The following is a 25132-nucleotide window of genomic DNA, read 5'->3' as shown; positions in this document are numbered from 1 at the left end:
TGATTGACAGTGTTCCTGCCTCAAATTCCCTCCTATCATTGCCTGTTAAAATATTTTAACAGGTAAATGCTAAACATTGCTTACTGATTAATAATTGAAGTTAATCAATCAATTTATTAATTAAAATTAATTATTTGGAATTATCTTAAATTTTAATTTCAGTTAATTGAAATTAATTGATTAATTAAACATCACTAATTCAATAGAAATACTGAAATTAATCATGAAAAACATTTATCTATTTAACAAAAAAAAAAAAAAAAAAAAAAAAAGGTGGGTGGATCTGTGTGATATTAACTGTTAGCCATTGACATTCTGGTGAACAACAAATACATCATATGTATATAGTACCTGTCTTGGCATCTCCTCTTATGACATTACATTATTTGGGTAACTATTGAAATTTTTTCAAATTGCCCTTAGGTATTGCCACGTGAATGTAAATAATCTTTTGTTATAGCCAAGTTTTTTTTATAAATATGTATAGATAATTTTCTTAACAAATGTTTGCCAACTACATCCAAGAATGAAGTTTATATATTTTTAAATTTCATTCTCGCTATATTTTACACATGTTGCCAACAAAATAGTTTAACAAATATACTAATTACTTCTGTTTTATTTATTCAGATGGAATGGTCGCACATCCTCCAGTTCAAAATTTTGTAGTTCAACCTTTTAGCATACTAATACATACTACCACTTTTGTTCCAGGGTGAAAATGCAATTTTCAGTGAATAAATAATAACAATAACAATGAATTTGATGCTGTTAATATAACATTTAATAGATGCATTTTTTCTACTTCACAGGGGAACTGAAAATCAAGTACTCCCGAAGCGGTGCACCAGGAGGACAGCATGTTAATAAAAGTAAGAATGATAACTGGTTAATTTCTAAATTCCAGTTTCCTCCTTCCATATCATTGAACTGGCCTTAGGTTCATGGTAATGTACAGTTATAGAGCTCTGAACGTTGTGAATTTAAGTCAAATTTCTGGTTTTGGATGATGCTCAGAAATTTTCTCTTTAATTTAATTTGTTTACTTATAAATTAAACTTTACAAAAATACAGGAAAAAATCAGGCTAAATATGGAAAAATTCAAATTACACATTATTTACATAACATTTTCTGTTCATTATGTTCATTATTTTATCACAAAGTTTTAATTGTAAAACTTACTCTGCAACACATAACATATATAAATTTCTTGTTTATATTCTGGGATGACCATATAAGCTTAGAGGGTTTCGCAATATGTTAAAATTTCTGTCTTGTTCATTACATTGTTTGGAGAGAGAAGTAGTGTGGATGGATTTAAGTATATGGAATGTAGTAGGGTAGCTGTGCCCAGTTGGATTTTTTCTGTTCATGCAAATGGGAGACGGGACCCATGCCTATACTAGTTTACATCCTCACTGTATGAAACATTGTGTGTTTCATGCAGTGAAATGAGATGTGTATTGCATTCTAAAGAAATGTTTATAATAATTAATACAATGGGACCTGAGTAGAAGATTGCTTAATTATGAACCCTGCCAGGTCTTAGACTTTTTTTTTTTTTTGGCTGTTTGTTTGATTCTGATCATCTTGATCACACTTCAACTCCGAAAAAGGAAGGAGTGACTTATTTTGGATAATGGTAATTCTGAATTAAGGACCAGAAAAAAACAGAACCTGATCCATGATTTGGCCATTTAGCCCTTAAAATCAATATGCAATGCCATTTGAGCATTAAAACTAAAAAAACCTTTAATTCCAGTATCATCGAAGTTTGTTTGGTTTGGAAACTATTAATAATTGGTAGTAGCAGACAGTTACATGCATCTATTAGCACTGCTGTTAGCATAGGATGGACTGAAGTTTTAAGCAAGGAATGCGAAAGCAGATCTGCTGATAAAAAAGTTAGTTCAGTATTCTGATGTAGCCAGTCATGATTTGCTGTATTCTTATTTCAAACAGTTTCAATACATTTTTTGGAAAATGAAATCTTAAGTAAAAGATAAGAGCTTAAGGAGAAAAGCTTTCATAACCTTAAATACTTCAATCAAATCCCCTCTTCTTTTTTCTTATCCTTCTAATGAAAGGATCAGCAGATTTTCAACATTACACTGGCCAAAAGGAGCAAAAGAAATCCACATAGCTTACCCATTAGGTATTGTTATAAGGCCAAACAAACCAGGCCTGAAAATGTTTATGAGAAATAGGCTCTGTGGAAGAAGAGAGTGAGTGCCAGTCATGATTGGAGTTATGTAAAGTGCTAACATGTGGTATTTACTTTGATGAATTATTGTTCAAGGATGTTACTTTAGCATTAGCATTAGTAGAGGCATTTGATGCAAGAAAGCAAGCTTATGCAGCATCAGCCAAAAAAAAAAAAAAAAACCACTTCCACTTCACCCCTCTGTTCGTTCAAAATACCTGTCCAGCTGAGCCTTAAACTTATTTAGGCTATCAACTTCCACGACAAGGGATGGAAGTCTGTTCCACCAACCAACCACCCGCTGGCTAAAGGCAAATTTCCGCACGTCTATCGTACATCTGTCCTTCCTCAATTTGAACTTATGCCCTCTCAGGTGATTATTCTGAGCGAGAGGAAGAATCCCATCAGGGATTCTTCCTCTTGCTCATTCTTCCCAAACCATTCAAGGCCTTATACACCTCTATCAGATCACCTCGCTGGTGCCTAGTCTCCAGACACTGTAATTTGCAAAACTTAAGCCTTTCTTCGTAAGAGCACCCCATTGTTCCATTCACTAATCTTGTTGCCCTTCTCTGGCATTTTTAGCATTATCTTGAGACTAAAATTTAGATAATGTGTATGTTTGAAGTCAATTTGGAATTTTTCTCCTTTTTAGGTATATTTTTAGACATATACAGGTAGTTCCAGACTTTACGAGTTAATTTGTTCTGAATGTGAGCACGTAAAGCGAAAACTTGTAAAGTGGAAATTTTTCCCCCATAGATGTAATGTTAAAAACAGGGTTTGAGTTCTCAACAATGAAATTTAACCATAGTAATGTTAAATAAAAGTCAACAAAACAATAGTTTATGCTTAAACAAAGATTTATCTATCCAAAAACAAAGATTTATCTATCCAAAGAAATGAAAACATAGTCTTTAAAATCAAAAAGTTGGGTGATTCCATGTCAAGTGGTCTAATTTTGAAGATGGTCCCTGCTCGACCATCTTCAATTTTGTTGAAACTTGGTGTGGATGTTTAAACAGGTTTCCAAAGAAGCTGTGCAAAAATTAAGTTCAAAATATAGTATGCTTGACGCACCAGCATCTTTTTTGTGGAGGTCACTTGTGTTACCCGGAGCAAATCACAAAAAATTTTCAAACTTTTAAGTGTTACTGTTGCACAACATTGAGAGGTAGTGCTTTGAAACTTGGTATACCTAGTTAACTTTTGGCAGAGAATGCAAAATTTTTTGGTGTCTAGGCTCGAAAACCTTCACATTTTTTTACAATGCGGTCTAAAACTGGCACCAAAAATTTGTCACGACAAATTTAAGCAAGACTTTTGAAAGTCTTGCTTAAATTTAAATAAAAATCTTTAACTTGAAATAAAAACCTTTGGTACCTTCTTCTGTGGGCATTCCATTTAACATCTGCATGAATTCAGCCTAACTAAATATGAGCTCTTATACTTGTTTGCTGGCTGAGATATTTTCCTTCAAAGATAGAGTCAAAATTTGACCTTTCATTAGGGGAAAATATCTTAATGTGGGACACCTTCAATTCTCTCGTTTTTTCCATCATTGGAAAGAGCAGGTTTTAAGCAACAAGAATCATGGTTTTTTAGTTTTGTGTCTTGCTACTTAAGGCCTAAAAAATGGCCTTAAACATTTTATATTTTCCACATAATATTTGCTATTATAATTTTTGCATGATATTTAATTATATTTATTAATAAATATTAATTATTAATTATTATTAAATGTTATTAATAATATTTGCATAATATTCCACATAATAATATAAGGTTAAATATCTTTGTACTCAACTCTTCAATAAAATCTTCTGTTGTTAATTGCTTTGTGTCCATTGTATCTCTGTCAATGTGTATCCATTGCTTGAATTCAATAATATTTTCTGGTTCATTGTTTTTAAAAATATTCTCTAGAAACTTTTTTAATTCATCTATTCCTGGACATTTTTCACACTGATGAAGCATACAATCTTTTGACTCCCAATCACAGACTGTTTTACCAGTGAGAACCTTGTAATCATATTCAACAGGACTTTCTGCTAGCATTAATTTGACATTTTGATGGATTGTGCATACACATACAGGATATGTTCCTGGTGCACCAACTGTGACACACTTGGGTCGAAGTTCACAAAATTTAGAAAATCCAATGTCAGATCGATTTCTATCTCGATAAGTTATAAACATTTCCTTCAAGTTGCTGAGTAGTAGTCGCATTTGCATTTTTATTGCATCTGCATTTCTAATGGAAAGTAATATTTCTTTCCAGGGCATATTAGACTAAATTCATTGTCTTCAAAAAATTCCATCACCTCTTGCTTTACTTGTTCAGAAAGCTTTTTTCCAGGTATGGCCATGATTGCTTCTTCTGCTTTAAGTTTTCTAGCTTTCTTGACCATTCTTTCTGAGACACTAAACTCTTCCATTGTTTTCTTTATGGACTACTAACTGGAGCTAGTGTTAATATTTGAAGTATTCCTGAATGACTTAATACCATCAACTTTTCTTTCAATTCTTTCACCAGCTCATTGTAATCTAAGCAATTTCCACACTGATGACTTGCACTTGGCTGCATGATGTCATTTGGATCCAAGACACCAGTAGATGCAATGTTACTGGCAATTGCATTTTGTACTTGACTTGCCTTCCTTTTGGCATAGCCTTGTGAGTCTCTCTTAGCCATTCGCTGGAATTTCAGAGGAGAAATACCACTAGCCATCAAACTTCTGTTCAAACTTTCAGTAATGCATTTTGTCATCATGGTCTGATCCAGATGAAGTTGATGTTCCTGTTGCTGCTTTTCAGCTGTTAGACTCTTTTTGGCATGATGGGCACAGCTTCGGGCCTGGTTTTATGTCTACCAGTGTTAGGTCTTTCAGGTAGTCTGCCATTGACAAATGAATTTGTTGTAAAATTTTTTTTTTCACCATATAATTTTTCTTCTGGAAAGGATTGCAACATGAATGCTGCAAAAATTCAAATTTTGTCAAAAGCAAAGCTCCATGATGTAGACAAATTGTGCTTTTTTTTCACCCATTTTTAATCCACGTCGACCTATCAGCTGTTCTTCAAATTCAAATTCTTTAAATAATTTTAACCCAGTTTTGCATGTGTAGGATAGCACATGACATCTAGAATTATCCATATGATTGATGGTGCATGAGTCCAGCTTATCTCCAGCAAAATCTTCTGATTCCATGGATCTCATGCAGTGGATGTTTCTGCAAGCAATGAAAACTTTGCGTTAGCAAGATATATAAGCTTGCTTTCTTGCATATGATGCAAGAAAGCAAGCTTATATAGCATCAGCCAAAAAACAAAACACACACACACACTCTTCTCATTTCACCCATCCATTTGCTCCAAATGTTTGTCTAGTTCTGCCTTGAATCTGTTTAAGCTATCAACTTCATCAACTTCTACGACACTTGGAAGTTTGTTCCAGCAATCAAACACCCGCTGGCTAAAGGCAAACTTCCACACATCTGTCCTACAATTGTCTTTCCTCAATTTGAATTTATGTCCTCAGGTGATTATTCTGAGCAAGAGAAAGAATCTCATCAGCACTGAGCATGGAGGTGCCTAATCTCCAGACACTGTAATTTGCAAAACTTAAGCCTTTCTTCGTAAGAGCAACCCTTTGTTCACTAATCTTGTTGCCCTTCTCTGTACTTGTTCCAGCAGCTCTACATCCTTCTTGAAATGAGGCCTTCAGACCTGTATACAGTACTCAAGGTGTGGCCTGACCATTCCTTCTACAAGGGATAATCATCTCCTTATCCCTGCTAGAAAAATTCCCATATATCATTGACAAGACACCATGAGCTACTCTTGCAGACCATCTGCACTGCTCAGATAACTTCATATCTGCCTGCACAATTACCCCAGGTCCTTTTCACTCTCTACCCCTGTCAGTGTAGTACCACACAATTGATACGTTACTCTGGGGTTACTGCTTCCCATATGCAGTACTTTACATTTGTCAATGTTAAACTTCAGTTGCCACCTCTCATCCCATCTGCTCAACTTTTCTAAATCCTGTTGCAGCAGAGTACTGTCATTAACAACCCTGCCGACCTTCGTATCGTCTGCAAACTTGGACATTAAGCCTGATATACTATCATCAGTATCATTGATGAATACAGAAAACAACAATGGACCCAACACTGAACCCTGAGGGACTCCACTAATAACATTAGTCCACGAAGAGCAGTGTTCGTTGATTACCACTCTCTATCTTCTCCCACTCAACCATCCCTTTATCCATAGCAGCAATTTAACTTCAATGCTACAGTGCTCCAGTTTGTGTAGGTGCCTGTGTAGCCAGGTGGGAAGGAGCAGCAGTGCATAGCACACGCTTCTTGATTAGACCGGGGTTCGAGCCCGTCACCACCAAATACGGAGGATGCGGAAAGGTCAGGGAATGACCACCGCATATCCCGGAGCAATATGGCCTTAGTTCCTAATGCTCCTAAAAACCAAATAACTAACAAACTAACAGCTCCAGTTTGTGCAGCAGTCTTCCATGTGCTACAGTATCAAAAGCCTTTCTAAGATCCAAATATATATCAAAATTGTTCTTTGCATCCAGTTCCTTTGTGACTACATCATAATATCCAATCAAATTGGTCAGACAAGACTTCCCCTTAACAAACCCATGCTGTGTCCGAGCTATAACTGAAGTCTTGTCTAGATGATCCTGCAATGCTTCTTTAACCAGTGCCACCATTAATTTCCCTGGAACAGAAGTTAAACTAACAAGTCTGTAATTACCTGTGTCTCCCTTTGATTCTCCTTTGTGGCTTGGGGTCACATTTGGTCATCTCCAGTCCATGGGTACTCCCCTGAGTCCAAGGAAGCTCTCATAATTATGGTTAAGGGTTTGCTTACTTCCTTTGTTGCCTCCTTTAATATAACTGGAAAAATTCCATCCACCCCAGGTGCCTTTCTTATGTTTATCTTCAACAATTTCTCCTCCACTTTACTCTCAGTGATTAAGATTATCTAGCTTACTGGCAGAGTTTAATACACCTCTGGCATTCTTCTCCCTTATGTGTGAATGTCGATGCAAAATAGTCATTTAGTTTGTTAGCTACCTGAGCAGGATCAACAGTTGAACCATAGATATCAAGTGGACCAATCTGATTCATCCCCTTTCTTCTAGAGTTTACATAAATAAAAAAAACTCTGTTGTTTTTTTGTAGTTGCAGAAACCTCAAGCTGCAGTTAGTTAGCAATATTAACGACTACTTCTGTTTCATTTTGTATGATCTGCTGGTTCCTAAAATCCTTCAAAATTGACAATAAAATGATGACACAGTTTATTCCGAATACACTTCATGTTCTTCACTGTAATTTTGTCCCAGGCTCATTTTATTATTTTGATTGCATCTAAAATATGGAATTTTTTGAGTTGTTCCTCCCTCTTTATTTCTGTCTGAGCAAATAAATGCACGCACAGTAGTAATGTATTGTATAACTCCGTGGTTTGAAATGCCGCATTATGAATGTTTAGCATTTATTTATTGCAATTAATGTCAATTTTTGATTCTGTTCAGACTTGATATTTGAGAAAAAAAGAACTCTTAAACCCAGGAACTTGTAAAGCTGGAACTACTTGTGTCTGTTGTCTTCACCATGTCCATCCATATCTCTGCATGTAACAACTCAGCTTCCAGTAGATGCATTTTTATGAAATTTTATGTTTGGGGCTTTTAGAAATATTTGTAAATTTCCACTTTCATTGAAATTAGAAAAATCCAGCAGTTATTTATTTTTCCCATACATTTTGTATGTGAAAAAGAAATTCATAGATTAAATGCAGTTTTAATGCAGTATTGTTCGCTTTAGACAGTCCATGAATGCTTTATGTGTATTATGTAAGACTTGTGAATGTGGCATGGCTTGTGAAGAGATAAATACCTAGAAAGGGAAAAGAGTTAAAAAAAATATATATATGGGAGAAGAGTTAAAAAAAATATATATATGGGAGAAGAGTTAAAAAATATATATATATGGGAGAAGAGTAATAAATATTATAGTTGTAATTAAACTGAAGGGTTAAGTTTAGAGAACATAAAAAAGTATAAAGCTTTATTCATTATTCTATAAAGTTATAATCTTAGTAATTAATTGATAAAAGATAACTATATTTGTATATTTATTTTTCACTTCTATTAATCATAGAAAAAGAAAAATCAGTTAATTTAAGAAAAATAAAATAAAATGCAACGCACTGCTTACATTATATTTACCCCCTCCTCCCATCCACGTTATACAGGCTATCCATATACAATATATTGTAGCTGAAGTACTGGATATTATTTTTTTTTTTATTTTTTTTTTTTTATGTAAACCCCCAAACACGAGAGGTATTAGAACCTATAGTACTTAGTACCGTGCTTGGGTTGGAGGTTGAGAGGACGAAAGAAGATATTTGTTGACATTCGACTTGAACTTCTGTGGACTGTAATTTTCAGGAAATAAGTATGAAGGAAAGTTGTTCCAGAAAACGGCAGTTGAATGAATAAATGAGGAAGATGAAAAGTTGGTTCTGTGAGTTTGAAGTTGGACAGTAAATGGATGTTGGCTGGTGGCGGTACGTGTTCGTACTGTTTTGAAAGAGAGAGCGGGAATTATAGAAGCCAATTCAGAAGAACAGTGCCCATGGAAGTATCTATAGAAGAGGCATGCAGCAGAAACAGTATGTCTATGAGACAGCGAGTGGAGAGACTCTGTTAGAGATGGATCATTAATTAACCTAACTGCCCTCTTCTGAATGGAATCAAGAAGCCTGAGAGAGGTTTTGGGGGCACCATCCCAGATGTGGGAACAATATTCCATGGCAGGGCGGATTTGCGATTTATACAGAGTGAGCAGCTGTTTGGAAGAAAAGTAACGCCGAGAGCGAAAGAGAAAACCAAGTTTTTTAGATGTAGAAGAAGCAATATTTGTAATGTGCTTGTGCCAAGAGAGATTAGGAGTCAGGGTAATCCCCAAAAGAGAGATATCATTTTGCCTAGAAATCGGAGTGTCACCAAAGATAAGGATAGGAGCAGAAGAATCCTTTTTGCGAGATATAAGACAAGACTGAGTTTTAGAAGGGTTGAAATCAACTAAGTTGTCTTTGCCGCACTGGAGAATTACCTGAAGCTCGGCATTTAAAGAATTGGTAGCAGATTTTCGAGAAGTTCAAGCTGATTGAGCAGGACAAGGTTTCTCAAAATGGAAAGTGGAATGCAATGTGCTATCATTGGCAAAACTATGGATAGGATTTCCAGTCAATGGAAAAAGGTCATTAATATACAAGAGGAAAAGAGTGGGGGAAAGAACTGAACTTTGGGGGACACTGGTATTAGTGGAGAAGTTAGAAGAGAGAGAGCCATCTACCATCACCCTTAGTGAGCTATCAGAGAGAAAACTGGATAACCAATTACTAAAATCAGTTGGCAAACCATAAGATGGAAGCTTGTTTAGAAGACCTTTATGCCAAACACGATCAAAAGCCTTTGAGATGTCAAGAGCAACTACTTGTGTTTCACCGAACCTTTCCATTGAATTAGTCCATAAATGGGTAACATAAGCCAGAATATCTCCAGTGGATTGACACTGACGGAATCCATACTGGCGATCGTTGATCAGACGGGAGGTTTCTAGGTAGTTTAAGAGTTGGCGGTTAATTGATTTCTCCATTACTTTAGAAAGAGGAAGTAATTGCAATGGGACGATAATTGGATGGGAGGGATTTGTCACCCTTTTTAGGAACTGGCTGGATATGAGAAAATTTCCAAGTAGAAAGAAAAACACCTTTGGAATAAGAAAGTGAAAACAGGCAACAAAGAATAGGAGTAAGTTCAGCAGCACAGGTTTTGAGAACAAGTGGAGAAACACCATCGGGACCTGGAGCTTTCTTAGCATCAAGATTCATCAAAATACTTCTGACATCCTTTTGACGGAAGACCACAGGAGGCATTGAATGGAGCGTGTTGGGAATGGTGGGAGGTGTTTTACGTGGGGTGGGAGGCGCTAGGAGTTCATGCGAGTTATTCTGGATTTTTTAGCCCTTCATAACATGCAAATTGGCCCATGCATGCATGCACACGCATGCACACACACACACACACACACACACACACACTTATACATCAATATGTTGGTATGGTATTGATGTCTAAGATACTGATGTGTGCTGTAAACCCAGAAGAGCAACTAAAAAACTTTACTCGTGTTCTGTGTTAGAAGAGATGGAGGTCACGTCCATAGATGTTTTCACCATATTTTCTTCAAAAGACACAATTATACTATGGTAATACAATAAAACTGATATCTTTTGAGCATATGAAGAGATAGGAGATGATAAAAAAAAATAAGCAATTGGTTTGTGAAGCCTTGCTTTTTTTAGAGTGCAAATTGATCTTATCTTCAGTAATTTATTTTTCATTTATTTATAAATTAATTCATTTTAAATACTATTTGAGAAAGATTATTGATAAGTTCATTTTATATGCATTGTTTAAACAAATGCACAATTTAAGTTGCTTATTTTTTCATTTAGTTAATACCAAAGTTGAAGTTAGGTTTCATGTTGCATCTGCAAGTTGGATTCCTGAAAAAGCAAGAACTAAAATACTGGAAACAGTAAGTATAAAATTAAGAAGTAAGGAAGTTTTGGTAAATTTTAATTTCTGGCCTTACTGGAGCAGTATTTGCCATGTGGTGCAAGGAAGCATAGCTTTTGCTGCACTAGCAAAATAAAATAGAATATAATAATAATAAAAACCTTGCATATTCCACTTATCCCATAGGTGCTGATCCAGCTGACCTATGAATTTTTTCAAACTATCAGTCTCAACCACCCTTGGAAGTAAATATCCTTCAGTATAAAATAATTATAATTATTTTAACAAACATGAATACAACATTTAAAATTGAGGAAGGATGACTGGATGGATACTTGGAAATTTGCTTTGAGTCAGCGGGTAGTTGATTGCTGGTAAAAACTTCAATCTAATGTTATGGAAGTGAAAAAATTCGAAACATTTAAAGAGAAAATCTGTTTTTTTTTTTTTTTTTTTTGATGCTGTACAAGCTGGCTTTCTTGCCTCATTTGCCACTACTGCTCATACATTAACCGTATTTAGTAATCACATGGACTTGAACCACGGTTCACTCAAATGCTGTTCAATGACTAGTACTCAGAATTTTGAAAGAACCACAGAACATGTTCTGTGGTTCTTCTTTCCATATTTTTTTTTATTATGTTGTGTGTTTTTATTTGGTTTCACCTTGGAAATATCCTTTGTTCTAATTTTTTTTCAGCACAAGTTGACCAAGGATGGGTACTTATTAGTGACATCAGAAAAAACGAGGGTCCAGACATTGAATGTAGATGACTGCCTGGAAAAGATTCATTATATAGTTTCAGAGGCTTCAAAGCCACCTCCTGAAATATCTCCTGAAACTAAAGAAGTTTGAAGAAAGGTAAATATATTTTATTTTCAATGTGTAATGTAATAAGACTGAGATTATACTCTACTAACTTAAGCATGTCATAAAATCACTTAGTAGGTTGTAGACCAGGGTTTCCCAAAGTGGTCTGCGGCCCAGTACCAGTCTGCAAAAAGAAAATACCAGTCCGTGAACAACTTATTTGAAATATACCTACGTAAAACTATAAGAAAATTTTCTTATATCCTTTCCTAAAATATGAATTACCTAACTGATGTTAATGAATACAGTCACTCCTTGTATAGCACGATAGTTGTGTTCCTAGAAACCCTTGTGCAATGCAAAATCGTGCAATATAAACAACAGGCCCTATGGGAAAAATAGGGTTAGCTGCCAACCACCCAAGTTTGAACACACATTTGTAACCAAAACATTACCAAACACAATAAATAATCGTAATAAAATACTTACGTATTTTATAGCTAGCAATTATTATTACGTAATAGTTGTAATAAAATATTGCTAATGCTTTTGCTTCTATCGTAAGCAAACTTGTTTTTTGTTTGATTTTCGATCCAAACAGATGACAGCCGTTCCATCTCTTCCAATTCTTTGTCTTAATCTAATGGATTTTAATTACACTTTGAGTTGTTCCTGCTGTGAAAGTTTTTTTTATTTTCTCTGCATTGTTTGTAATTCCTGGCCTTGCCTCATTTAGGTCTGTAGCACGTGCTACAGACCTAAATGAGGTCGTATAGCACGATAGTTGTGTTCCTAGAAACCCTCGTGCAATATAAACAACAGGCCCTATGGGAAAAATAGGGTTAGGTGCCAACCACCCAAGATTGAACACACATTTGTAACCAAAACATTACCAAACACAATAAATAATCGTAATAAAATACTTATGTATTTTATTACAACTATTATGTAATAAAATATTGCTAATGCTTTTGCTTCTATCGTAAGCAAACTTGTTTTTTGTTTGATTTTCGATCCAAACAGATGACAGCCGTTCCATCTCTTCCAATTCTTTGTGTCTTAATCTAATGGATTTTAATTACACTTTGAGTTGTTCCTGTAGTGAAAGTTTTTTTTTTATTTTCTCTGCATTCTTTGTAATTCCTGGCCTTGCCTCATTTCGGTCTGTAGCACATGCAATATCACATGGTCTTTCATTTCGCTCAAACCGTTTCACAATTTCATATTTTTTTCCTATCGACAGAGGCGGACTGCCCATAAGCCTTACCGGGAAAACCCCCGGTGGGCCAGAGGCCGGTGTGATTTTGGCCATAAGCCATAGTATGAGGCCACTATAAATTTTTCCGGGTAAGAATTTTTGACCCAGTCCGCCTGTTTATCGATATTGCTTTTCTTTTTCTCTCTGAATCTGCAGTGTCTTTACCAGGACGCTTCCTTTTCACACCTTTTAAGTATTTTACTCATTTTTAGGGAATAAAGAACAATTACAAAACGAGGAGAGATCTAATTGCATTTGCGATTATACCGACAGCTGGAATTGTGTCGGTTTTTACGTTATTATGGTGAAATGTGTTTCTCCTTCACTGATATAAAAAATATAAATACATTTTCAGAATCTTCTCTTCATTCCTATCGTGTTGCATTCGACTGCCATTTCTTGTAAACACAAAGGTGAATCGTGCATAAGCGAATTCGGTTTGTGTTATATAAGATATCGTTCCCCTATTTATAAATTGTGTATGATCAAATTCATGTAATGTAAACACGTGTTATACGAGGACTGACTGTACCTAATTGCATTATTACTGGTATGTTAAATGTCCTAATGGTAGTGTCATTATTTCCTGAACCTACAAGTATAATTATTGAAAATGCATTAATTTATAGCTATAGGTGGACCACAAAAAAAAAATCTGCAAACACCGGTCTGCCCTTGAAAAAGTTTGGGAAACCCTGTTCTAGACTATTAGAAGCTTGTTGTGTTGAGCACAAAGAAAAAAGCAGTTTGTGAAGTCGGAGGAAGTCATCATTTTAGCTGAGTTACATAAAAATGCACAACACAGCACATTTAACCTGATCAATCCCAAAATGTAGAAAATGCAAATTGCATTGTAGTATTTGTATGGATTTAATCTGTTCTTTATTGCCTCCATTTTTGCGTAGGATTTGGTACAAATTTTAGTATGTTTTGTCAGACAATTTTTTCTTTGTTTACAAAGCATGATTGCATTGTCACCTATCTCTGTTATTGATGTTAAAAATGTCTTTACCACATTATTTGAAAAAAATCGTTACGTTACCTAGAAATCTTTATATAAAATCATCACGAAACCTGATGCGCATGCATTGTACTTGACGTTAAAAACATCTTTTCTTGGGTGGATGAATTGTACTTGTTGTGCGCAGTGATGCAACAAGTATAATGTAGTGCATCACTGCTCAATTGTATGCAACAAGTGCAGTGACACAAAAAGTACAATTGAGCAGCGATGTGCTACGTTACACCGTTATATCAGCATAATGATTAATATGCGAGTGGCTGTGCCAAAATCTACAGCCCAGCGTTCGAAGGAATATCGTGAAAGAAAGAAAGAAAGAAAGAAAGGGAAGTTGGACAGAAATGTGAATCCAGATGAAATTGAACAAGAGTGTTTTGTTATGCCTGGGACTTCTCAAACTGCACCCAAAAAAACTTGAGCTGAAATAATGAAGGAATATCGTGAACGGAAGAAAAGGAAATTATAAATTCAAACTATTCTGAATCATAATGAAATTCATCCACAGAGTTCTACTATGCCTGATACTTATCAGGAATCTAAAACTCCAGCAGAATGAATGAAGGAATATCATGCACGAAAAAAAGCAAAAGCAGAAATGGCTAATAATGAGATTCCAGATTACATTCCATAGTGTCTACACGAGCTGACAGTGAGTTTGAAAAACTAGTGTACAAAAACCCATTTGGATTTAGTTGTAATGTTTGTGATCGTTTATGGTTTCAATTAGATTTGAAACCATTTCCCAACAACTTCATATGAATTACTTCAAAATGAATTTCCTTTACAAGAAGTGAGTACTTTCATGATGTGTAATTCATGTCATTAAAAGAGGGATGGATACCAACTATGGCCAAGTCAAATGGATTTATATATCCAACATATCCTATTGATTTGCCTCCACTGGATGTAATTGAGCATTTGATTGATATCACTACGATTACCCTTTATGCAAATTCGTTTACATTATGAACATGGACAATATGGAATCATTGGATAAGTAATAAATGTACCAGTTAACGTAAATACGATGATTCATTAATTACCTAGAGAATTAGATGACAATTATGCCATTAATGTACATATAAATTGAAGACTTATACATAAATCATATCTACAAGGATGTGCACAGAAGAAAACAGTGAAAATATGGTTACGGTATTTGATAAATTAACCTTTGTATAAATTCTATGGCATAAAAGTGAGTGATGATTTCTTGGGGACAAATGATGATAGCGTACATGAACATTCAGATGAAATTGTGGAATCTGTCAACAATGATGATGAACTATTGTTACTCCAACAACAAACATTATTATGGTCTGAAGGTAAATATTTATGTTTTTTATTTTTTACCACGAAATAATCAACAAGTTTCATATTTGATATATGTGCAGAAGAGCTTTCTTTTACAGCTATATATTTGGGACATGCACAAAAATTTAAAAATGGATTGAAAATGACTCCCTTTATGATGGCATCGAGTGAAATTTGTAGATCTGATCATCGTGGAGTAACTCCCCAACATTTGCTATATATGGCAATGAAAATTATGCGAATGCGTACCACAGAAAAGTTGCAAATTGTATTTAAATCAGTAGGGATAACAGCTAATATTACTCGTATATTGGAATCGAAAGAATTTATAGATGATGTGTTTGCCATGATTCGTCAATTAGGAAAACAAACCTACAATGTTCTTGATGTTCAGTGCGTGTGAACCAACATGTTCCATATTACTTTCCATATTACTATGTATGTTATACAAATTCAGATATAAAACAAGAAATTACAACTAATGGAGTTATGGATCTACCTTACATGGAAAGAGCTAATAAATGAAGACTCTGTAACGTGTGCCATATACTTTAATAAAATTGTTGAGAGTATACTCAAAATTTTAAAATCGAAAACCTAGTCCTTTTGGGAAATATGTTGTGAATTTATTTAAATGCATTGAATTTCAACATCGAGGAAGTCCACATGCACATATATTATTATGGGTGAACAATGCACCATTAGAAGAAAATGGTGGGATGGAAGAAGCAATCCAAATGATAGATGCATTATGTGTTCTATAGAGAACTTCAGATTATTCCAATTTACAGCAACATAAACATACTTTTACCTGTTATAAAAATAATAACGCAAACCGACGCGAATGTCGATTTGAAGCACCTTTTTGATCAATGTTTCAAACTCATATATTGATACTGATGGCCACAGATGACAATCGAAGATTAGCTTATCGCAAAAAATATTGTAAAATTCACGACTCATTAGAATTGGATAATCATGTTAATTTTGAAGAATTCCTTAAATCAAATCAATGCAATGCCAATCAGAAGAAGAATATCTAAATATTTTGAGGGCTGGTATCAAACAACCACATGTATTTCTTAAATGCAACATAGAAGAGAAATATATGAATAATTACAATCCTTGGATTTTAGGAATGCTCAAGTCTAATTTGGATTTATAATTTATCATAGAAGAATATTGCCGACCGGGCTAGCTGGGTAGGTAAAGTGCCTGCCTAGCAACCCAAAGGTCGCGGGTTAGATTCCCGCCTCGGGCTGGATATCACGATGGTGCCGAACCAACCGGTTGGTTGGATATCCCGGCCACGATACACGAAGGAAGCAAGAAAAAACTGGTTCCTTCGTCTATTGATCACATCATACGAAATAAATAAAAAAAAATAGAAGAATATTCATGTGCAGCATATGTAGTTGAATATGTGAATAAAACTAACAAAGGAATAAGCAACCCACAAAAGAAAATTATAGAGCTACAAGTAGAATATCCTGATACGGATATAACTGATCTAACACAAGCATTAAGTGTAGATGAGTTCACAAGAGGCAGCTTGGTATTTATTACGATACCCAATGTCTGTGTCTTCAAGAGCAATTGAATGCGTGCCAATGGTATGGCCACATGAGCATCAGAAATTACATAAATCAACAGCTGAATTGGATGAACAGCAAGTTGATAGTGAGTCTTTGGATATATGGAAAGATAGTATTTTTGATCAGTATGAAAAACGGGGTGAAACATTAAAAGATATAACTCTTGCACAATTTACTGCTCATTATTGAAAAGGAAATGGGGGGGATGGGTGAAAATACAATTTCCTAAAACAATTCAGTATGGAATTATAATACATGTCTTCATAGACATATATGCGAAATGGTAACTTTACCATTTATCAGTGAGGAGAATGAAAATAAATATTTTGAACTTTATGAAACCAACAAAGAGATAATTACCTTGAGAAGAAAAGATATTGAAAAGATGCTAGCAATTTGTAGGCAACTTTGTATCGAACTTGATGAGAATGATGAAAATGGACTAGCAGTGGAAAAAAATGAAGGATTTCTTAAGTCAAAAGACCAACAAGAAAAATATTGATGAGGAGATGAGAATGGCGATGATGGATAAATTATTTTCTGTTAGGAAGCAAGAGAATGTCTTATCATCTGAAGAATACTGTCGTTTGATTAGTAGTACTAATAAAGAACAGTGTGCATTATTACTTGAAGCTATCTTGAAGCTATCTATCGTCAAATTGAAAATCAGATGAATGAACCAAATGAGATACATGAACCAATACATATGAAAGATAAACATTTACTTAGTCAATCCGTACCTATTATAAAACAAGTGCATGCTATACCTATATATAAACGCCTGCAGAACTCGTTGATTGCTCCAGAATTATGGCATTCACTACAATTTCACGAATTAGTACAAGTTGTTCGACAGTCCAATAGTACATTTTTTAAAATTCTTACAAAAATAGGCAACGGAGAAGCATTACCAGATGAACTTAAAATTATAGAATTGAGATTTGTTACCAAAGATGCTACTAATTTGTCTTCAAGGGATTCAACTATTTTTAAGAAATAGTGATGTAAATGCCTATAATACAAATGCTTGAGTTGCAGATGAAACCCATGAAGTGGTTGCACAAGATTTATACCAAGGATATCATTCTGAAGAACAATTAGCAAGTATGCAAAATAAAATGTCAGTGACTGAAAGTGCAGGACTTCCATACATTCTACCATTGTTGAAAGGAAAACTGTACATGATTACTACAAATATAGATGTGGTTGATGGATTGGTAAACAGTGCAATCGGTACTTTAGTATATTTCGAATTTAAGGACGACGAAACAGAACAATAGGAAATTAACAGTAGACATACACAATTTCCTTTAGTATTTGCTTGTGCTTTGACAAGCTGATACCTCCAGTTATTCAAAAGCATTTCTCCAAGGTGTGAAGAACCTATTGAGACTTTTTCGAGCAGTGTTTTAATCAGCATCATACAGCTCTTGTGAGTAGTACAGGGGTTTTGAACAATGTCCTTGCATGGTGTGGAAGAATTATTTGTAACTGCTGTGCTGGCGGTCAGTTTGAGTCTCCATCTATATGGGAGGAACTTTTATGAGTTTTTTGCCCCTTCGTATTGTCAATAGACTGCCTGTCTTGTGCGAGAGAAACTCAGATGTTATAGCTTTAGTTGCTTTGGTACAAAATCCAATTGAACCAGCTAGCCTTATGCAGTTTTTTCTTTGGATTTTTTTTTTTTTTTTAATAACTTTGAGAAAATGCAGTTTAAAGGCATGAGGCAGCTGGAAGCTATCTTTAATTCAGTTCTTAATTCTACATTTCATGTGATTGTTGGCATTTTAGATTAACTATTGGAATTCATTTGTTTATTTAAAATTTAGTGAAAGTTGGTATGTTTTTAGTAAAACTACACAACTAAATGTTTGGATGTGGTGCTATTCGAATGAGATGCCATTGTAATGAAATTGTTAGAAAAATAAATTATCCTGTTATTGTGAAACTTTTAACTTTTATTTTGATCACTTTTCATGTGGAATTCATTTTTTTTCTTTCTTAATTGCCAGGCGAGCAAAAACAAATAGAGAAAGAGTGGAGCAGAAGCGCATCCGTTCATTAATTAAATATTATCGGAAGTCCACAGAAACTGACATGTAGATAATGTACTGACACCATTTTCAGCAAATAAATTATGAAATAAAAATAAATAAAAATTAATACAATTTTCATTTAGATGCGAGGTCTTATTTTTTAATAGAAGCAATTGTTTCCTTTAATGAAAAAGTTATTGGTGATTCAACTTGTAAAGTTATTTATACATTTAGTTTAAGACCAAACTTATAAAGAGCTTTACAGAAAATACCCTCCTTACAAGCAAAAGAAACATTTCACCATAATGAAATTTTTCTTTTTATTTCCTCTTAACTAGGTCCCAAAGGGACTGTGATGCACAACACTGGCAATCAACGTAACCCCACATCCATTCAACACTAGTAGCTGCCAGCAAAGTGGTGGGGGGAAAAGAGTACAAATGAATATGTGATATTTATTTTTAAGTCAATCTTGCACTACCACTTTGCTTATTGGAGGCTTGAAGTGGTGAAACCCATGTTTAGTCTCTAGAGCAAAGTTTCCGGCATCCCCATACTTCTCCTTCAACCCATGCACGGTACTAAGTACTATAGGTTTTGATACCTTTCGTGTTTGGGGTTTTTCATAAAAAAAAAAAAAAAAAAAGACTCAGACCAGAAATTGAAGGAACTAAAATAAGTTTCCAATATAAACAGAGGATTATGATATTCTAGATTACTGAAAATGTAGGATCACTGATGATAACCAGACTTCGCTGTAATTGTTAGTTAGGAGAGTGATGAACAACACAGCAAACAAAGGATTCAGATGAGACGTTTGAGAAACCAACAGTTGAAATTCAAGAGTTAGTTTAAAATAAACAGATGGAGTTTATCCGATCTTGGTAATTGTTGCAATGAAGAAAACATTGTAGCTAAACCTAAATGCAACAATTATTTGCTAAAAAGTATTGTTAAATTCAACTTTCAGAGATTGTGTGTTGTTCAGACTTTTTGGTGGTTTGCAAAGTGGGACATTTGTTCATTGAAGATGACCCTTGCACTGGCCACACCTTCAAAAACTAATTAATTAAACTCATGATCTAATCATGAATGATTTGATGTTTAACTATCCATGCAGATGCTAGTTAAACTGGTATTTCTTACAGAACATGTAAATAAATTAATTTTAACAAGATTTGGAAATGTGATGCATTTCAGCCAAGTTTGTGCCTCGCATCCTCAATGATCACAGACTGGCAAGTTCTCATGTCAGTTTTTGTGAACATGCAGCCACTGATTCACACTGTTAAAAGTGACAAATCATGGGTCTGTGGCTATTACTAGCCACATAAGAATAAGGCCAAGTCTGCTCAATGGAAGACTTCAAGGCCCAAAAAAAAAAAAGCAAAGATCATGCTTATATTTTTTCTCATATGGCATTGTTCATTATGAATTTGTCCCACATGGTCAAACAGTGAGTCAGGAATGCCACAAGATAGTTCCATGCAGATTGCAGAAAAGCAGCTGAAAATGTGGGCTTAGGGAATTTGCATTGCTATCATGACTTCCCTGCACACTCAGAGCCTTTCCCATTCAAGAATTTATTGTGAACCACTTCACCACTGCCTCCCAGCTGTCATATTCACTATATCAGCTCCCTGTAATATTTTTGTTTGCTAAGGTTAACTTGGCATCGTTTGCACCCATTTGTTACAAGTAGTTGTGTGGAACCTGACAGGTACCCAATTTTTTTTTTTTTTTATGAAAAAGTTTTGGTTTAAATTTTGCTTGCAGTGTACCACTATTTAAAAAAAAAAATTTTTTTTAATGAAAACCCAAAACACGAAAGGTATCAAAGCCTATGGTACTTAATACCGTGCATAGGTTGGGGATGGAGGTGATGCTTTTTTATTTTCTTAATGCATTGCAGTAATATATTGTACTCAATTTTTATTAAAAAAATTATATATTTAAAAATGCTGCATTTTTTACAAGTTATTTTTTTTAAAAAATATATTAATACTGCTGAAAAATGAAAATACAAAGTTACAGTTATAAAATGTAAACATGAAATAATTCTCTTTTTTGGTTCCGTGAGATTTAAAATTTACATCTACATGTGTTTTGTCAAGGAAAGGAATAAGCAGATAAATAATTGAAATGAGAAACTATTTTCCATAACAGATGGCTCCACCATACACCAGCAGATGGTAACTAGAACATTAGCTAAAAGAATGCTTCTATTAGAAAGTTAGTGTTACTAGCGGATAACCAAGCTAGAACAGCTTTGACATACAATCAGAGCAAAGGCCAGGTTCTTTGCACTTTTAATTCCAAATGGTTTTTTCTTTCCAAAATATTTTAAATAAAATTGAACTATTTCAGAAGGTAGAGGGGGAAAAAAAATTTTGAATTAACAATTAAAATGTGTAGCAGATTTTCAAAGGGTATCCTCAGGTACTGCACTAGCACTGGGTTAAAGCCCCCTTTCAGGTCACAATTTACAAGGATTTATAAAATTATTCAGGATTCAATACAGGAACTAGAATCCCAAAAAAAAGCCTATTGGAAACATTTCCAGAAATTGGTATATAGTGTCAAGGATACTACTATGAAGAAGATCCATCTGGTAAGCATCATTTTTCCAGATATTTTAGTTCAGTTCCTGAAGCAGGAATTCAAACTTCAGAAGTGTTGGAATTGGTGTATGTAGTGTTGAGGCGACTACTACTACAAAGGAAATTCATCTGTAAACATCACTTCCCATATATTAGTTCAATCCCTGTGCTTTATGAAGGAAACCACATCCTTAATGGCTCAACTATACCAAAATTACATTATACTGATAAGCACATTTTATGCAAAGATTGTAGAGAGCACTGGATTACAGGTGTTACAGATGCAGAAAATCTGAACATGGAAAGGGTGAGATGTGCAGATGACAGATTTTGTAGTTTCTTAAAATTTCAGACTTTGGTCCCAAACATCATATGCAAGAGAGAAACAGTTCGTCACGCCCAAGTTGAACATCAACCAGGGATTTCAACTCTTTTGAGGTTAAAATCTTTGAATGAGATTTATCCAAAGAAATAATTGCTGTTGAGGAACGGGATTTTTTTCACAAAGGTGATTGACGCTTGGGCAATTTTTAAACTTTGCTGTGGAACCAACTAATCTTAAGTGTAAATGGCAAGTGTTCAGATAGGTAATCATAGAGGCCACCAAGCATTTAATACCAAGTGGTATTGTTCAGGGTTAGGCCAAAATGGATGTTAATGAAGAAAAATAACTAAATAAACATTTTGCACATTAAGCAGTACATGGTGGCTATCAGCTGGGGATGGGGGAATTTGGATATTAGACCTATGGAATACCTTTAAACCAATAGTCACAGAAGCTATGAATGTACATATACCACTAAGAAAATATAACATGAGGATGCTGAGACAGATGAATAATGAGTTAGTCATTTTAACGGCCAGAAAAATATGACATGGGAAAGTTACATAATGATGAAAAGTACTGAAGCCTATAAGAGATTTGTAATAGTATGTAACAAAATGCCAAGAGAGCAAAGAATGGGGGTAATACATTTTTCCCATATGTGAATACAAAAAAAAAAAAAGCACTGTGTGTACCCTGTATGCATAAAAGATGTTTTATTTTATGTGAAAACATCTTTGGCTTGGACGAGGTTAAAGGGTTTTAGGAACGAAAAGAATCCGAATATGTTTAACATTTTAAAGCATTTTTTTTTAGCTGCAATACACATTGAATAGCTAATTTACTTACAACCAGTTTGTGATAGCTAAAATATATGTACACTTGAGATTGTAAAGATTGGAGTGGATATTACCAGAGGCTTTTGCAGTAGAAATCAACATGAGCTGATTTATCATAGCTATTGTTGCATTCATACCACTTTCCATAGGTTCTTTAGGAGCATTAAGCCACAAAAGAATGTGGGCTGCCACAACGTTGAAATTCAATCCATTTAAAACAGTTGTCAACTCAATATTGTCGAAATGGACTAAAATGCTTAGACTGAAGTTAAATCCATGTTTATTAAAATTAATTGCACATTACATCTTCATTAACTGTTGCCTTTTCCATAAAATGAACAGCTTCTGCTTGCTTTTGAGGTATATACAAACTGTCATTTTAATCTGTATAAAATGGAATGAAAAATTTAGGCCAACCGATTTCATTTGCACTCAAATGTTAAGAATGCAGGTTTACCCATTGTCTGATCATCGCAAACAGATCTCGTTTACATTGTATCCAGTGATAAATTGAATTAGGAATCTACTTCAAAAATGCTAAATTCTTTTCAACGCAGTTATTGATATATTCTCGAGACTGGATTTGTTCTTTGGTGAGCTTAGTGTCTTTTCCAACATATTTAAAAGCAACTGTTAACAAATCTAGAGTTCTTAGTCTTATTATTTTCATGGCCATATAAAGATAAGGTGTCATTCCACGCCAGTCTGAATGACAAAATTCACTTGATGCCATCATAAATGGTGTAACTATTAAATTATCTGTAAACTCTCGATACTGACCATGGTAAATGCTAGGCAAGAACAATTTTTCGGCATGTTCGTCAAAAAGTAAACTTTGTGGAATATTTTGTTTACTAGGAGCCATCCATAAAAGTTTGTTGTTGAGCAACTAAACTTTCTTCATTAGGTATAGCTTCACTCATAGGGTTTGGTTAAAATAGATTCTTGAACCAAACCCTCACATCGTTTACAAATCAAGCCCTTTAAATAACTAAATTTGTGAATTTTCTTAACACAATAATCATAATCTATACTATAAGGCAAATGATTGATCATTGAATTAACATTTATAATTTGGCTCAAAATTCCGTATTGGCTGAAACCATGTCTTAGTCTTCTGATTTTTATGAATGGTATACGAGGAGGAATGAGCTGCTCGGTCACTAAATCCAATTGAGGCAGATGAGGTGGAACAGCAGGATAAATGAAATCATTGCTCTTTGAAAATGTTTTCGTGCTTTTTACTGTTGAAACCTGATGAGGATCGACAACAGGTGATTAAGCTGAAATATGATCGACAAGTATTACGAGCCTTCATAATCATTAAGTTTGCAGTTGGTAATTCTAAAAGAAGTAATGGATAACTTCCTGGAGTGCACAATATTACATCATTTTCATACCATAATTGACCCCAGATATCACAAACAGCTTCAAATGTATTTTTCAGGAATTGTTCAAATTCTTCATAGGAGTTAGTCACGTTCAATGTTCTTGTAAATGATTTCATGCTCTTCTACTACTACTGTTGAAACCTGGGAAGGATCTACAACAGGTGATTAAGCTAAAATATGATTTTCTCTATTTTTGGATAATGCAATCTAAGCTGGTTGTTGCAGTATACTGTCTAGCCGGTTCAGGAATCAGTTGAAAATCCTCAGGTAATTCATTTGAACTCAAACCTTCTGGATTGAAATCTTCAGGAAGTTCTTGAATATAATTTCATATTGCTGACTGTCCAGTTCCTTGATGAGAAGTCTATGTAGGCTGATGTTGATCAAAATCTTGATAAGCAAATTTTATTATACTCTGCATTTTTTGTCTATGTTTTTGAACTTGTTCTTTTATTGACATGGGGGGGGACTCCTTTGATGGTTTTGAAGTGGTTATTCTTGCATAATTCTCTCAATTTCTCTCAGTTGGAGTTAAGCCATCTTTGATGGTCATTGGGGGGGGGGGGGGGGGGGCAAAAGAAGAGATGCTCGTTATTTATCTAGTCCTGCACATGAAGATTGTGCAGAACTAGATAAACAGGATATACTAGCACTATTCTGTTAATAAATGCAAGACTATTGAGTAGGACTGTAATTGGAATATTCTTTAGTATGTTTCTGCTAAGTGATGACATAGACCTAGTCTATTTTGCAAGGGAAGTATCTGGACATACTGAAACATTATTCTTAGTTGCCATAGAGTGACTACAACAGACTGTGCACGGGTGTGTTGTACAAACTACATAATGTACTTTTTGGCTTCTTGATCAATTACTTTTGTATTTAATATTTTTCTTATTTTCCACAACTTAGTTTTTAAAGTATGATAAATGATACTTTTGCAATTGGAGCAAAAGAAGGAAGTCAGTCAGCTTGAATATGCTGTTGATCCATATTTCAGGTATATCATAGTTCCTTGGTATGTTATTTGTGTTTGTAGCACCTTGTGGGATTTGATACATTTAAATAGATGGCTTTTACTGTTTATTGTGGCTTTGGTGTCTAATTC

The 25132-nt window shown here is 34.5% G+C and overlaps 1 protein-coding gene across 1 annotated transcript in view; it reads left to right on the top strand.

Moving 5' to 3' along the window:
* LOC150086451 (large ribosomal subunit protein mL62-like) overlaps nucleotides 1–18994 on the top strand; it is a 28685-nt gene extending 9691 nt beyond the window's left edge. Inside the window, exons 3-6 of the mRNA XM_090371390.1 lie at nucleotides 813–872; nucleotides 10771–10853; nucleotides 11535–11696; nucleotides 18846–18994. Of these exons, the coding sequence (XP_090227516.1) occupies nucleotides 813–872; nucleotides 10771–10853; nucleotides 11535–11690 (299 nt within the window). The 3' untranslated portion in view covers nucleotides 11691–11696; nucleotides 18846–18994. The remainder of the gene's footprint in view (nucleotides 1–812; nucleotides 873–10770; nucleotides 10854–11534; nucleotides 11697–18845) is intronic.
* Nucleotides 18995–25132: the final 6138 nt, after the last annotated feature.

Source organism: Mastigoproctus giganteus, chromosome 4 (assembly GCF_048544385.1).
Source record: "Mastigoproctus giganteus isolate SK-2022 chromosome 4, ASM4854438v1, whole genome shotgun sequence".
Lineage (NCBI taxonomy): Eukaryota > Metazoa > Arthropoda > Arachnida > Uropygi > Thelyphonidae > Mastigoproctus > Mastigoproctus giganteus.
Note: the sequence above shows the minus strand (reverse complement) of the source record. Positions and strands in the feature narration are given on the sequence as shown.